The following is a 16,933-nucleotide window of genomic DNA, read 5'->3' on the forward strand; positions in this document are numbered from 1 at the left end:
CTCAACCCATGCCCCGGGTTGCCAACTACTTTGCTGTGCAATAAAGACTTACAATCCGCTGTACTTTTTTCTGTTGAGAACTAGCCTATCACTGCAAGTCCCCACAGGGCTCCGCGTTGTGGGAGGTGCAGTGAACAGAGGTCCACGACTCAATGTCAAAAACATAACAATTGCAGGTTTTGCACCTCTACCATCTGCTGGAGACAGAGAAATACTGGGGGGACTGCAGGTGGCACTCTAGGTTATATGCCAGTGTCAGTAAAACCCAGGAGTCTGGACTGATCTGTGGTATTCCAGGAACGAAAATTAGCAGGTAAGAACTAATTTTCCTATAAAGGCGAGGTCAAGGAATTAACAGACAAAGCTGTCATGGAAGTCATGTACATGCCTTTAAGATGGAAACTTGGATAGGAAATAGAGGAGGGGGATAGGAATACATTAAGGGAACTTATGGAAGAAAATATATTGGAAATTGAGTAGAACTTTTCATTCTGGGAAAGCTGACAGCTCTGAAGTCATGTGTATTATGCAGTTCTGGAAGTTCAGGTTTCTATGCAATTACTTTCTGGTACTCCATGTAGGTAGATAAACCTGTAAAAAGAAAAAACCTGCTCTTTTCTCATCTTAGCTGCTTGAATTATTAAGTATTAACATATCTTTCTTTCCCCATAAAACAGCGCTGGACAAACCCCAAGAAAAATGAGGCACCTCTATAATAGTGAGCTTCTGGACGTCTACTGTTCTCAATGCTGTAAAAAAATTAACCTCCTGAATGACTTGGAAGCCAGGCTGAAGAACTTGAAAGCAAACAGGTGAGACTGCGTGGATAACTGAGTTCTTTGGAATGCCCCTGTAACCATGAGGGCCGAAGAGGAATGCCAACAGAGAAAAAAAGACCAGCAAAAAAAAAATCCATACCTGTGAAGAGCTTAGTAACACTTTTCATAGTGTCTCTGTTTGTAAACTATTACCTTGCTGCTCACAGGCCCAGATATAGGCATACAGTAGGCAACATAGGTAATTCCTCAGGGCTAAAAATGCATGGGAGTGCTACTGTGTTGAGGAGGAGCCTGCTCCCATCATCCACTTGAAAGAAATGCAGCCATGGCGCTCTGGGGGAAGGGAGTACTTCCCCCCTCTTTTTAATCTCCAGGGTCTCAACAACCCCCCCCCCCCCAGACGTTTACTCCCAGGACAACAGCTGAGCTCTGCATTGATAGCACAGAAAATGAAATGATATTTCCATTGTGTTCACCAGTGGCACGGGTTGTTTAGCATCTCCTCCCTGTAAATTTTAAAACAACGTCCTGAACTTCAGTTGGGAAAATGAAAAGACTGTAAACTTACCGCAGAAAGTGTTTGCCATGTCTTTTATATGGAAATATGTATGCAAAGATATTTCTCAGTAAATTCAAGAACATAACCTCATGCATTTTGTTTTTTTTTGGGGGGGGGGGGGGGCGTGTAGGCGAACGGAGACCAGAACATTCAATCAGAATGGATTGGGTCCTTGACAGTGCCCAAAATATAAGAAAAAAAACTTCTGAAGACAAGATACGCCTTTGTTTATATGTTTTTGTCTTTATAGCTGTCTAAAAAAAAGTTAATATCAGGGCATGGTCACTGGTATTTGGGTAATCCCCAAGACAGGAGTAGGCAGGAGCCAGGAACAGCTGGCTTGAGGTCAGAAACAGGTTGTGCAAGACAGGACTGGCTCAATGACAAGTCTTCTGCCTGACTGGCCACCTCTCCCTCGGGTTGAGCCTTCTGGTGACCGCCAGGATTTCACAGGAAGTATATGCAAGTATAAAAAGGCACCCACTAGTACAAGACAGGTTGCTAAAACATACAGGGAATGAAAGCATGAGCACAAAAAGCACACAAGACGAGTGCACCACAAAGATTAGACAGAACAAAGCAGGACAGACACAGACAGGAAAAGAGGGCCACTATAATTGGGCCAAATACAGGACAAACAGACTAAGCAAACAAGATACAAAGCTAGGATAAACACAGCGTACCAGAAGGCCACAAACTTGGGCCAGTATATATCTAAGGCAAGGCAGTGGCAGAGAACTAAGAACAATGGTCACAACTAGGATCAAAATTGACTTCAAACTGAGAGAGGTTACTCACAGTGGAGAGTTTATATCCAATGGCAGTGCTGGAACATAGCCGCCAGCAGAATCTCCAAGCCATAGGTCTTGGAGGGCTGAGCAGGGTGGAACATAGCCCCCTGAGGGCCCCCGCTGGCGGGAGGGCAGCACTACACACAGTACTCTCACAGTCATCTTGATTTCAGTCTCTTTGCACATGCCTGCTTTATAATCCAGATTGATGTCCACTACGTTCTCCAAGAGTTTATGAAGTTAATCTTCTTACCCACTGGACCCTACTGTTGGTTATAGAACAGCTCCCAGTAAAGAAAGCATGATATTTACTTTAGATTGCAGTAATTTTAGTAGGCCTTGTTTTGATTTCTAATTGGGCTGGCAGTGAAGCCTAATGGATAGAACATAGAATTGCAAAACCTGAAGACCCAAATTCAGATTCAACTGCTACCACTTATGTGACTTCAATTAGTTCACCTAACCTGCCCTGTTTTTGATTTAATCTCTTTTGAGAAGGGATCATGTAATTCGAAGTTTATTTTCTATAATATGCCAAATATTCAATATTAAAATGTGGAAGGAGATTTCACAGCAAAATGTCGGTTTTTTTTAGCATCCAGTCAGATGAATCTAGAACAAGTGTGTTTTGCACCTCTACCAACAGATGAAGATGGAGCAAACTGATGTATATATCCCTGCAGTGACATCAGCCTGCCAGTATTCTTTGTCTCCAGCAGATGGTGTATGTGCATCTCCCTACTGGAGATTGCTTCGATTTAAAAAAGGATAAATAAGGCAAATAAATTTGCCCCACTCTCCTGCGCTGATACCAAAAGTTCCTTCCTCCAGTTGAGAATTCCTGAGATAATTTCCGTGGTCCCTAAGATGAGTGCCTTGGTCCGGTAGCTGGTTTTTCAGCCGGCATGGACTTAGCTGTTAAGCAGCTGAAAGGTAGCGGGTGCAGGAAGCCTAGCATGGTGGTGACGGCAAATGCCCTTTCCCCAAGAACAAGTAGGATGATAGTGCTCACACATGGGTGACATCATCAGATGGAGCCCGGCATGGAAAACTTTTGTCAAAGTTTCTAGAAACTTTGGCAGACACACTGAGCATGCCCAGCATGTCGCCATCCACACGGAGTCCCCTTCATTCTCTCTTTTTCTGTGAAGCTGAAGCCTTGCGGCTGTGGAGCTTGCCCTTTTTTGCTGTGGAAAATAATTTTTTTCTTCCTTCCCAAGTCCCGTTGGGTCCCTCTACTTGTTTTCGGGTCTTTTCTCATGGTATCAGTAAGTTTTTGTGGTACTTTGTGGTCAATTCCTGATGGTGTCGCCTCCCGGTGGCTGTCGGGCATCGACCACACGCCATATTTTTTTTTGCCATGGCATCATCTGGCTTCTGCTGCTTCCCCAGTGCCCCCGGACCATGTCCATCACAGATCCACATGAACTCTGAGTCTTGTGCCTAGGAGCATTGCATGATGTCTGTGGCTGTGACCTTTGTGCCCAGATGACCCCCAAGGGTCTTCGGGCTTGCCTGGACAAAATAGTGAAACTGTTAGGTGCTAAAAAATCAGAACCATAGACTTCAGCATCCGGGACTTCAACGCCGTAAGGAAAGGGAGTCTGGGCCACAACCCCCTTGGCGTCCCCTTCGCTATCGAGCCCCAGTCCAGAGGTAGGGGCAGAGGACCGAGCGAGATCAATATCCTCGCGTTCCAGATCGGGTTCCTCTCCATCTCCATCGGTTCCGGGGAAGGACCAAGGTGAGCACCTGGAAAGGTCCAGGAAGCATCAACACCGGTCTTCCTCCTCGAAGATGTTAGACCACGGGAAGATACTGACGTAGTCCGTGCCTTCTCCGAAGCTGTCCTGGGTGGAGGATGTTGTACCCTCTGGACACCCGAGGAATCTTGGTGTTCCCCACCGATACTGGTGGAGGATTCGGGCCCCCCCCCCTTCCCCACGATTACGAGGGCGATCCGATTCCACTGCTTCCTCCTCCTCAAGTAGTCCTGTCCTTGGCAGCCTTCGAGGAGGAGTTGGAGAGATGCATGCAGCTGGCGGTCGGCTGGGCCCTGCAGGGCATGGAGCCTCTGGTTTCACCAGGACCACCACTGCCACCGGAACAGACTCCAGTGGTGTTTGCGCCTCTGTTGGAGCAGCTGGACCTACTGCTCGGTGTCTTACCGATGCAGCCAGCCCCAATGCCCCGAGTTCCTTCACTATCAAAGGGTGCTTCGCTGCAGCCTCCATCGGTTCCCATTCCGGTGAGTGATTCATTCGATGAGGAAGGTCCATTGAGTCGACGGCTCCCAGACCGTGCTTGACGCCCCGACAGTAGCTAGCCCTTTCGGGGCCTTTGGGCCCGGTAGCCTCGGAGCCATCGATTCCCCCAGCGCTCCTGATGCCTGTGGGTCCATCGGTGCCGATGCACCCTTGGATCCCGCCGGTACCTTTGGTGCCGACTTCAGTTCCACCAATGCTCCTGAGGCCTCCGCGGTCGCGGGTTAAGACTCCAATGGGGGCTCCACCTCATGTGTCTTTGGGCGTTCAAAGTGAGGAGAAAGCCCCATACGATCCTTGGGAGGGAGAGGCATCAGTTTCCTCCACAGAGGAATCTGAGGACTTGCCTTTCGAACTCTCTCCAGCAGATGAGAGGTGTAAGTCCCCACCAGAGGATCTGACTTTTGCTGAAGGCCATGGCAGAGTCTGTGCCTTTCCAGCTCTTAACAGAGCAGGATTGTAGACATAAAATGTTAGAGATCCTGTAATTTATTGACACTCCTAAAGAAGTGGTGGCTGTGCCAGTACATGACATTTTTAAGGAGCTAGTTGTCCAGCTCTGGGAACATCCCATCTCATCCCTCCAGTGAACCAGAAGATAGATGCAGTCTATCTAGTCCAGCCCACCACAGGTTTTGAATGCCGGCAGCTTCCACACCAGTCAGTAGTAGTGGAATTGGCCTTGAAGAAGGCAAAGAGACTCTGGACTCGTGCTTCGGCTGCCCCCCCCCGGGTCATGAGCACAGAGCTCTGGACGCTCTTGGATGGCAGGTATTCCAGGACTCAGTGTTGGCAGCCAGCATTGCCTGCTATCCACTTTATATGGGCCAATACTCCAGAAACCTCTGGAAACAAGTCCAAGATTTGGTGGAACTCCCATAACAATTTCAGACCGAATTCCAGAAGGTAGTTCAACAGGGCCTGGAATGTGACAAGCACGGAGTCCGCTCTGCATATGACATGTTTGAAACCGCAACAAGGATTGCAGCGGCCAGCTTTGGGGCTCATCACATGGCCTGGCTGCACACTTCCAACCTCAGTCCTGAAGTGCAGGATCGTCTGGCGGATCTTCCCTGTATAGGGGAGAACAAAATTAAAGAGGCGGTAGCACAACTGAAGGAATATCACAAAACCCTTCAACAGTTGTCAGCCAGCACTTCTGACACCCAGCCCTCAGGAAAGAAGCCTCCCAGACAGTATAAAAGACACCCATTTTACTGGCCACAAAAGTATTATCCGGCGGCATCCAGAGCAAGACCCCAGCGGGCACCGGCTAGATCAAGGGCACGGCAGCACCGTGCCCCTCAACCAGCCCCTGCCCCACCTCAGAACCCTGCCACGGGGTTTTGACTGGTGGAAAGGGGATTTGAGCCAGCAAACCCTACCCCAGGACAGCAATCACCCAGTGGGGGGCCACCTGCAACTCTTCGCCGACCAATGGATTTTAGTCACTTCGGACCTATAGGTCCTGTCTATCGTGAGGCAGGGATATAGGTTGCATTTCCAACTGACTCCTCCCCATTCTCCTCCATGTCCTTGGTGGAGAAGTACAGAGACCAGCACATATTCCGAGAGGAACTCTTCACTTGAGTGGTTGAACTAGTGCCACCAGGCCAGCAGGGAGATGGGTTCTACTCCAGGTATTTCCTGATTCCCAAGAAAACTGGTGGCCTTCGCCCCATACTAGAGCATTAAACCATTTTCTTGCCAGAGAAAAATTCAAGATGGTCTCTTGGAAACCCTGATCCCTCTCCTCAGAGCTGGGGACTGGCTCTGCTCCCTCGATCTAAAAGACGCATACGCCCATATCCCCATTTCTCCCACAGATCGGAGGTACCTTCAATTCATAGTAGAAGAGGAGCACTACCAGTATCAGGTGCTGCCTTTCAGCCTGGCGTTGGCGCCCTGCGTCTTCTCAAAATGCCTGGCGGTGGTGGGGTCCTATCTCAGGAGACAAGGGGTATATGTCTTTCCCTTACCTCGAGGACTGGCTGATCAAGAGCGATTACAGTTAGGGGGCATTGCGCTCCCTACATTCCACCATATGTGCCCTGGAGGACCTGGGATTTCTAATCAACTACCCGAAATCCCATCTCCAGCCGTCATTGCAATTGGACTTCATTGGAGCCAGGTCATCCTGAGGAAGGCTTTCTTACCTCAAGACCGGGCAGTGGACCTCGCTTTTCTGACAAGGGTAGTTGTTATGGTTATTGGTGTTTGGGTGGATCCTTGGACACTGTGACAGCTGACCACGCCCACGGGGGGCAGTCCCGTGAGGAACCACAGGGTCAAGCTAAACTCCGGACAGACAAACACAAATTTGAATCTTTTATTAAACAGTATATGGAACCACCAGAGGTGCAGTAGTGAGTAGTGTTTGTAGAGCCCGGCTGGGCGCGTCTCTCACAGAACGCTGGAAATGGATCCTCTGTAAGCAGTGCTGTAGTGGAAAGAGACTGAGAGTTATGAGCACACAGTAGAATTAGCAGAGTCCCAAGTAGAATAGGAGAGCTCCGAGACAGGGAGAGCAGGCCCTCGAGGAGCGAGTACCCGATCCCTTAGAGCAGAGAGACTCGGTAGTGTTGTACTCACTAGCAGTAGCAGAGATTCCACTAGACGAGAGGTCTGGCACTGGAGCAGAGGGCAGGCCCTCGAGGAGCGAGTACCTGATTCCAGCAAAGCAGTACTGTAGAGAGAGATGTTTCTGTACTCACAGATGGTGACTGTAGTTAGTTCTTCCAAGTAGAAGGTAGAAATTGCAGGCAGCGACACAGGGAACATGGGCCCTTGAGGAGTGAGTACTGGTTTCTTGATAGCACCTGCAAGAAGCAGAGAGACCCCGGAGGAGCAGGTACCCTGTTAGTGACCCCGAAGAGTAGTAAGAGTTCCAGTTGGAGCTGGAGTGGCAGAGTAGCTTAGGAAAGGAGAGCGAATCCCATCCGTACGAGTTCCGGTTGCTAACTCAACGAGCTAGCAAATGTAGTAGGCAGATATACCCTGGAGTCGTGATGTCAAAACAGGGGGATACCCCTGAGGTTCGCACCAACATGGCCCTAGAGGTACTTTGAAAGAGCATGGCGGGAGGCAGCATCAAAGCCGGTCCAGGGACACCGGAGAGGTCGGCAAACAGTCGCCGCGGCGGCCATCAGTCCAAGGTGAGCGGGAGGAGCCCCAAGTAGAGAGAGGTAGGCGGGGCAAAGCCGTCGAAGACCGACGGACGCAACAGTAGTTTCCCGCTGCCCTCATGTTTCAGTGCCCCATTTCTGCGCCTTTTGGGACACATGGCAGTGACGGTTCACATCACACTGTTCACTCGACTACACATGCGCAGGGCACAATGGACGTTGCGCTCACAGTGGCGCCAAGCCACTCAGGATCTTCAGGCTTGCGTCCTAGTCACCACTTCACTTTGGCAATCCCTCATGGGGTGGGAAACCCTATTCAACCTGGAGAAGGGGATGCCTTTCTGGGTCCCTCAGTCCCAGATTGTCCTCACCACAGATGCGTCTCACACGGGTTGGGGAGTCCATGTTGCAGGCCTCAGCACCCAGGGCCATTGGTCCGTGCAGAAGCGGTATTTCCAGAAAAACTTCCTGGAGCTATGAGCGATCTGTTATGCCCTGAGGGCATTCTGGGAGCACTTGATCAACAAAGTAGTCCTGGTTCAAATCGAGAATCAAGTGGCGATTTGGTATTTGAACAAGCAAGGGGGGATGGGATTGTACCTCCTCTGCCAAGCAACAGTGCAGATTTGGTCCTGGACTCTCGAGGGGCATCTTCCTCTGAGTTGTGTACCTCCTGGGGACAGACAACATCCTGGCAGACTCATTGAGTAGGGCCTTTCAACCCCACGAATGGGCCATGAAACAGGAGGTTGTGAACCGCATCTTCTGCCTATGGGGGACCCCGGACATAGATCTGTTCGCTTCCCCAGAGAACAAAAATGTGGATCGATTCTGCTGCCTGGACCGAGCGGGCAGGGGATCAGTGTTGGATGCCTTTTCATGTCACTGGGGCACTGGTCTCCTGTATGCTTATCCTACCCTGCCATTGGTCTTGAAGACACTTCAAAAGCTCCAACAGGACCGAGGCACCATGATCCTGATCATGCCTTTTGGCTATGCCAGATTTGGTTCCCACTTCTACGGGAACTTTCCTCACGCCCTGCGATCCGGCTGAGGACTGCTCCAGACCTGATCACGCAGAATCAGGGCAAGCTATACCAGCCCAACCTCCGAGCCTTATCCCTCACAGCATGGATGTTGACTGGATGACCATGCAGACCCTGGGCCTTTCAAACAGCTTGTCTCAGGTTCTCTTGGAGTCCAGGAAGCTTTCCATGAGGATATCTTACAATCTCAAATGGAAGAGGTTCTCAGTTTGGTGTGAAGAGCATGGTCTGGACCCGTTCTCTTGTTCCCCACCAAAGCTTTTAGACTACCTGTTGCACCTCTCCAAGGGTGGCTTGAAAACCACTTCAGTGAGAGTTCACCTCAGTGCCATCGGGGCACATCATCAGGGGATGGATGGTGCGTCCATTTCCGCCTAACCACTTGTAGGGCATTTCATGCGAGGCTTGTTGCAACTTAAGCCTCTGACGCGGCCCCCAGAGGTCTCTTAGGACCTCAATGTGGTCTTGCCCCATCTCATGAGGGCTCCGTTTGAGCCCCTGCGATCTTGCAATCTGAAGTACCTATCCAGGAAGGTCATCTTCTTGGTGGCGGTCACCTCAGTGCACAGGGTCAGTGAGCTTCAGGCTTTGGTGTCGTATCCACCTTATACAACATTTTGTAATGATAAGGTGGTCTTGCGTACACACCCGAAGTTCCTTCCATAGGTTGTCACAGAATTTCATCTCAATCAATCCATTGTCTTACCTACCTTTTTTCCAAGACAGCACACTCTGGATTGTAAAAGGGCCCTGACCTTTTACCTGGAACGAACAGCACCTCACTATCTGTTCACTCAACTCTTTATCTCCTTCAACGGAAACTGGTAGGTAGTCGCAATGTCCAAACAGACCGTATTCCATTGGCTAGCAGACTGTATTTCTTTCTGCTATGCTCAAGCGTGACTCAACTTGGGGGTCACATCAAGGCTTATTCAGTTCGGGCCATGTCAGTTTCGATGGCTCACTTACCTGTCATAAGATATGCAGGGCGGTGACCTGGAGTTCTCTCCACATATTCACCTCTCATTATTGTCTGGACAAAGATGGACAACGTGACAGTCATTTCTGTCAGTCGGTCCTTTGTAATCTATTTCAGCCATGAATATCCAACTCTTTCTAACTTGAAGACAGTCTTTCTCGTGTCTATTTGTTCTGCGCATAGAATTTCTGAATTACAAGGTCTATCATGCAGAGAGCCTTACCTCCGTTTCATGGACTCTGGAGTGTCCTTGTGTACAGTGCCTTTTCTGCCAAAGGTTGTCTCGGCATTTCATCTGAATCAAGCCGTGGAACTTCCATCCTTCACTGATGAGGATCTGGGAGAACTTCGAAGACTCGATGTTAAGCGAGTCCTTATTCGATATCTGGAGGTCACGAATGACTTCCGCTTATCGGACCATCTTTTTGTTCTGTGGAGTGGTCCCAGAAGAGGGAACCAGACTTCTAAAACCACAATTGCTCGTTGGTTGAAGGAAGCAATTACTTCAGCGTATGTTGGTGTCGGCTGACGACCTCCGGATGGCATCAAGGCTTATTCGTTTCAAGCCCAAGCAGCCTCCTGGGTGGAGAGTCAAGCGGTCTCGCCACAGGAGATATGCAGAGCAGCTACCTGGAAATCACTACACACTTTCGCACAACACTGTCGCTTAAATGTCCAACCACCAGGTTTTGGATCCTTTGGCGACCAGGTAATTTGAGCCAGGCTATCCGGGGCCCACCGTACATAGGGAAGCTTTGGTACATCCCACTGTCTGGACTGATCCGGGTACGTACAGGGAAAAGAAGATTATTCCTTACCTGCTAATTTTCATTCCTGTAGTACCACGGATCAGTCCAGACGCCCTCCCTAAGATTTCAAGGGATCGGGATAGTCGCTCAGCTCGAATACTTATGTAGTTTTCATGTAATTCAGAACTGTTGATACCGTTTAGTTCAGTTTGCAAGCTTTTATAAAAAGTAAGTTAAAGATTTTTCCACTGTTTTATGTTCAATACCTAGTTACAGTTTTCTTGATCCATCCAAAAGTTTCTTCTTGCTTTGATATTCTTAATACTGAAAGGGATGCAGAGGGTGCACCAGCTTATAAGAGGCCACCCTTTGAGTTTTGCTCTGACTCCATCTGCTGGAAGGGGGACAAAACCCACTGTCTGGACTGATCCGTGGTACTACAGGAACGAAAATTAGCAGGTAAGGAATAATTTTCTTTTGCTTACCTGTTCTCCAAGGACAGCAGGATGTCAGTCCTCACAAAACCCATCTGCCACCCCATGGAGTTGGGTTTCTTTTGATTTGTTATTTTATTTTTTCGCAAATTCTATATTATAAGACTGAAGAGGGACCATGCATGGACATGTGGATGGTGGCATGCTGGGCATGCTCAGTGTGTCTGTCAAAGTTTCTAGAATGCTTAGGCAGGTCTAGTAGTCTGTGCTTCCAAGTTAAGCGGCGCCTTAAGTAGCCATTCGCTTACCTATGTGCACAAGTTGAGCGATGCTGTATGTTTAATTTTTTACGGCACCTATCCTAGGGATGCCTAAGTCTTGGGCGCCTAGGCATTGGGACGCCTAGGTGTGAGACGCTAGGTGTTGGATGCCTAATTTTTGGACATCTAGGTTGGACACCTAGAATTTTTGGACATGTATAAAAACAGAAAAAAAAAAAGCTAGATGCACGTATCCAGTCGCCGATTAGCATGCTGCTGGTCTAATGGCGCCAATATCTAAGAAACCTAAGGGCCTTTCTCTTTGCACTGCCTATCATATTTGAGCATCTCAACCAGCAATGCCTACTGACTTGTGTCAGCGCTGTTTGGAGGCTCAGGGAAAATTATCTTCCTCTGATTTCACTAAGCCTGGTTCTTCCCAGCCAGATGTAGGTCTGGATAAAGACTTTTCAGTAGGGGTGCCTGATTTTGGAACTCCCCTAACTGGTTCTTCAGCAGGGGAAGGCAGCTCAGTGAGTACGCCTCAGGTACCTCCTGGTCTGAATACTTCTACATTTTCATTGGTAGAATTTTTTCAGGGATTGCAATCCTTTCTTCAGGTGCAGACTTCAGCCCTGTCCAGCTCCCAGGGCAGAGTCGCAGATGCATAACTTGCCTGGACCTACTGGTAAGGGCTGGAGTACTCCTAAAGCGGCAGCGGGAGTACCCGATTGAGATCCAGATGGCACGGATGATGATGCCGATCCTGACTGTCTTGAGGATGGTGAAATTCCTCCAGGATTAGAACCGGATAGGTCTATGCTTCAGTTCTTCCATATAGATGAAATGCCGGCCCTGATTTCCCAGACCTTGAAAATGCTGGGAGTACCTGGGGCAGATTCCATGTCTGAGCCAAAGAAAAATCCCATTTTGATATCTCTACCTAAAGCCTCTTGTTTTTTCCCTCTGATGGAGGCCATTCAAGAATTGATTGATCTTGAGTGGGGCACCCCAGAGGCTAATTTCAAAGGAGCTCGGGTTTTGGAAGGCCTTTACCCTCTGGATCCAGTGGTGAGAGAGCGTTTGTTTTCCGAAGGTGGATGCACTTATATGTGCACTCTCCAAGCGGATGACTATCCCCGAATAGGGAGGAGCGGCCTTGAAGGATGTACAGGATAGGAAAATTGAAACTATTCTTAAGCAAGCATTTGAAGCAGTAGCAATGACTTTGCAGATAGCTTCTTATTGTTCCCTGGTGACTTGCTCTTGTTTACTTCTCTCTCAAGAGGTTGATGACTCTGAGGTGAATTCCAGGGCAGTTATGGTGCCAGCAGCCGTCTTCTTGGCAGATGCAGTCTGCAATTTTGTCCGCACCTCAGCCAGAGGGGTGTCTTTGGTAATAGTGACTAGGTATCAGTTATGGCTGAGAAATTGGTCGGCCGATGCAACCTCCAAGGCTAATCTCTTGAAATTGCCCTTTAAAGTCTCACTTTTGTTTGGGAGTGAGTTGGAGAAACTGGCCAGTAAGTGAGGCATATCACCGATTCCTCAATTACCAGGGGATAAGAAGCAGACGCCATGCTCCTTTAGCATGAGAGGTCGTTCTAGGGGATCCAAGCATTTTCAACCCTATAGAGAAGCAACATTTCAGAAAACTCGACCTTTTGATAGGTCTCAGTCCTTTCATCCCAAACAGCCCAGAAGGGACATGGGCTCGGGTAGTGGATCCTCCCGAGCTTCTCAATGAAGGTTTGCCAACCCACCCCCGGGAGCAGGAGATAGGGGGACACCTCTCTCCTATCAGAGGTGGGTCAACATTTCATCGGATCAATGGGTCCTGGAGGTGAGATGAGAAGGATATGTGCTGGAGATTCGCTGTATTCCTTGGCATGTGTTCATGGTCTCTTCCTGCCACTCCCCGCAGAAGAAGCAGGCAGTGGAGGATACATTGGCAAAGCTCCTTAGTCTGAGGGCTGTGATTCTGGTGCCCATGTCTCAAGAAAATACAGGGCGATATTCAATTAATTTTGTTGTGCCCAAGAAAGTGGGATCCTTTCATCCCATCCTAAGATCATAAGAACATAAAAAATTGCCATACTGGGTTGGACCAAGAGCCCATCAAGCCCAGGATCCTGTTTCCAACAGTGCCCAATCCAGGCTACAAGTACCTGGAAAGTACTCAAACACTAAGTAGATCCTATGCTACTGATGCCAGTAATAGCAATGGCTATTCCCTAGGTTAGCTTAATTAATAGCAGTTAATGGACTTCTCCAAGAACTTATACAAAACTTTTTTAAACCCAGCTATACTAACTTCACTAACCACATCCTCTGGCAGCAAATTCCAGAGCTTAACTGTATGTTGAGTGAAAAAGAATTTTCTCTGATTAGTTTTAAATGTGCTACTTGCTAACTTCATGGAGTGTCCCCTAGTCCTTCTATTAATCCAAAAGAGTAAATAACCAATTCACATTTACCTGTTCTAGACCTCTAATGATTTTAAAGACCTCTATCATATCTCTTCTCAGCTGTCTCTTCTCCAAGCTGAACAGCCCTAACCTCTTTAGCCTTTCCTCATAGGGGAGCTGTTCCATCCCCTTTATCAATTTGATTGCCCATCTCTGTACCTTCTCCACTGCAAATATATCCTTTTATAGATGCGGCGACCAAAATTGTACACAGTACTCAAGGTGCGGTCTCACCATGGAGCGATACAGAGGCATTATGACATTTTCCGTTTTATTCACTATTCCCCTCCTAATAATTCCTAATATTGTTTGTTTTTTGACTGCTGCAGCACACTGAGCCAACGATTTCAATGTATTATCCACTATGATGCCTAGATCTTTTTCCTGGGTGGTAGCTCCTAATATGGAACCTAACATCGTGTAACTACAGTATGGGTTATTTTTCTCTATATGCATCACCTTGCACTTGTCGACATAAAATTTCTTCTGCCATTTCATCCTGGATCTCAAAGGTGTCAATCGTCATCTGCGGGTGATGCATTTTCACATGGGGACCTTGCGCTCGGTGATAATGGCTATGCAGTTGGAATTTCTGACCTCTTTGGACCTGTCTGAAGATTATCTTCACATTCCCATTTGACTAGAGCATCAGCGCTTTCTGCGGTTCGCAGTTCTGGGATGCCATTAGTTTCGGGCACTGCCTTTTGGTCTGGTGGTAGTTGCGGCAGAATTGAAAAAGGATGAGATCCTAATACAACCGTATTTGGATAACTGGCTGATTCGAGCCAAGTATTTGGAAGTCAACCACCTGGTGACCCACAAGGTGATCTCCCTGTTGCAGGAGCTTGGCTGGTTGGTGAACCTGGCCAAGAGCAGACTTCAGCTTGCTCAATCCTTGGAATACCTTAGGATTCGTTTTGACACAAAGCAGGGCATGGTTTTCCTGCTGGAAGCTCGTATTCAGAAGCTGATGGCACAGCTACATCTATTGATGAACATGCTGCACCCAACCATATGATCCTATCTGCAGGTACTTGGCTTAATGGCGACAACCCTGGAAGCGGTACCTTAGGTGAGAGCGCATATGCGTCCTCTTCAGTGCTCCCTGTTGTCTCCGTGGAACCCACAGTCTCTGGACTATTTGATTCGGCTCCATCTGCTGATAGAGGTCTCCTCCGGACTGCAGTGGTGGCTATAGCCAGATCATGTAAGGAAGGGAATTTCCCTAACACCAATGGACTGGCTAGTACTGACGACAGATGCGAGCCTCCATAATTGGGAGCTCACTGTCAGGAGCTGATGGTGCAAGGATGCTGGGATGCAGAAGAGTTTCTCTGGAACATCAATTGTTTGGAAGCCATGGCAGTCTGATTGGCATGTTTGCAGTTCAGCAACAGGCTGCAGGGTCAAGCAGTCCAGATAATGTTGGACATTGCAAAGACTGTGGCTTACATAAATTGGCAGGGAGGAACTAAGAGCCAACAAGTGTCTAAGATAGATCAACTTATGGAATGGGCCGAACTACATCTCCAGACAATCTCAGCCTCTCATAGATCAGGAAAAGACAATGTAAGAGCAGACTTTCTCAGCAAGGAAAGTCTGGACCCAGGAGAATGGATGCTATCAAATAAGGCATTTCAACTGAAACCTAGATCTCCTGGCGACTTCTCGCAATGCGAATGTCTGCGATTCTTCAGTCGCAGGAGAGATTCAAAGTTGTGGGGGATGGATGCATTGGTGCAGGAGTGGCCGGAAGACAAGTTGCTGTATGCCTTTCCTCCAAGATCCATGTTGTGTAGATTAGTCCAAAGGATCGAGCACCACAGAGCACCACTCTTGGTTGCTCCAGATTGGCCCAGGAGACCGTGGTATACGGATCTGCGGCAGCTCCTGGCAGAATCACCCTTTCGGCACCCAGAGACCTTTACAGCGGAGTTCTATTCATGAAGATCCAGCTCAATTTTGTCTTATGGTATGGCCCTTGAAAGGGTTCGCTTGCTGAAATATGGATACTCTGCAGCAGTGATTTCCACCTTGCCAAGAGCTGGAAAGTTCTCCCCTCCCTTGGCCTATGTGCGGGTTTGGCTAGAGTTTGAGGCCTGGTGTGAGGATTGAGGTATTCTTCATTGTTCGGTCAAGTTCCCGCCTATTTTAGAATTTTTGCAGGATGGCTTGAATAAAGGCTTGGTTCTTAATTCCTTAAAGGTACAAGTAGCAGCTCTCGCCTGTTTCAGAGGTCAGGTGAATGGTGGATCCCTGTCAGCTCATCCTAATGTGGACCGTTTCCTGACATGAGTGAAACATCTTCATCGTCCTTTGCGGTTTCCAGTGTCCTTATGGAGTCTTAACTTGGTATTGGATTTCTTAGCAGGCCCTACGTTTACACCATTGCATAACCAGAGTTTGCGGTTACTGATCTTGAAAACAGTGTTTCTTGTGGCAATTTGTTCTGCGCGTAGGGCTTCCGAACTGCTGGTCTTGTCTTGCTGGGAGCTATTCCTCTGGGTGACTCCAGGGGTGGTACAGCTGCATACTGTTCCTTCTTTTCTACAGAAGGTGGTCACTGACTTTCACTTGAATCAGTCCATCTCCCTGCCCTCTCTGGACAAGAGAAAGATATAGAGGAGTATCATCTGTTGTGACCCTTGGATGTCAAGAGAAGTTACTAAGCATTTATTGAAGATGGATCGCCTGATTGTCCTTCACGGTAGTACTAGGCAGGGAGAGTTGGCCTCGCAGGCTACCATAGCTCGCTGGATTAAGAAGGTAGTCATGGCTGCATATGTTGCTGCTGGGAAGCCGTTACCAACTCAGGTCAGGGTTCATTCCACTAGAGCTCAAGCAGTGTCATGGGTGGAAGTGAAATTGTTACCGCCGGTTGACATTTGCTGAGCTGCAACATGGTCCTCCTTACACACTTTTTCCAGGTATTATCATCTGGATGTGCAAGCCTGAGAGGACACAGCCTTTGCACCTGTAGTTTTGTCTGGACCACGAGCAGCCTGCTGCTCTATTCGGGAGTAACTTGGGTACATCCCACTTGTTCTGGATTCATCTGACTGGATGCTAAGAAATGAGAAATTACTATTTACCTGATAATTTCCTTTTCTTTAGGACAGTCAGATGAATCCAGCTTCCCTCCCTTGGGTGCCGCATGGTTGTATTATAGACCTCTTCCATGGCTATGTGTTATAGGGATGACTGGTAGGTGTTCGTCCAGTCCCTAGACTAGTGTTAATACATTCTTGTCTGAGCTCAGCGTTGCCTATTGGCTGAGAATTCAAATTGTTATCTGTTTAATTAAGTTTTGCTAGTCTGTCCACTGTTGCTTTTGAAGAGAATACTGGCAGGCTGATGTCACCACAGGGGTATATATACTGTGATGTCATTTTTGCTCTGTCTCCATCAGCTGGTAGAGGTGCATAACCCACTTGTTCTGGATTCATCTGACTGTCCTAAAGAAAAGAAAATGATCAGGT

General features: G+C 48.2%; 1 protein-coding gene across 1 annotated transcript in view; it reads left to right on the forward strand.

The window, feature by feature from the left end:
* Positions 1-16,933, forward strand: part of RAB11FIP4 (RAB11 family interacting protein 4) — a 351,994-nt gene that overhangs the window by 286,821 nt on the left and 48,240 nt on the right. Inside the window, exons 6-7 of the mRNA XM_029600704.1 lie at positions 678-812; position 949. Of these exons, the coding sequence (XP_029456564.1) occupies positions 678-812; position 949 (136 nt within the window). The remainder of the gene's footprint in view (positions 1-677; positions 813-948; positions 950-16,933) is intronic.

This window comes from Rhinatrema bivittatum, chromosome 4 (assembly GCF_901001135.1).
Source record: "Rhinatrema bivittatum chromosome 4, aRhiBiv1.1, whole genome shotgun sequence".
NCBI classification, from domain to species: Eukaryota; Metazoa; Chordata; class Amphibia; order Gymnophiona; family Rhinatrematidae; genus Rhinatrema; species Rhinatrema bivittatum.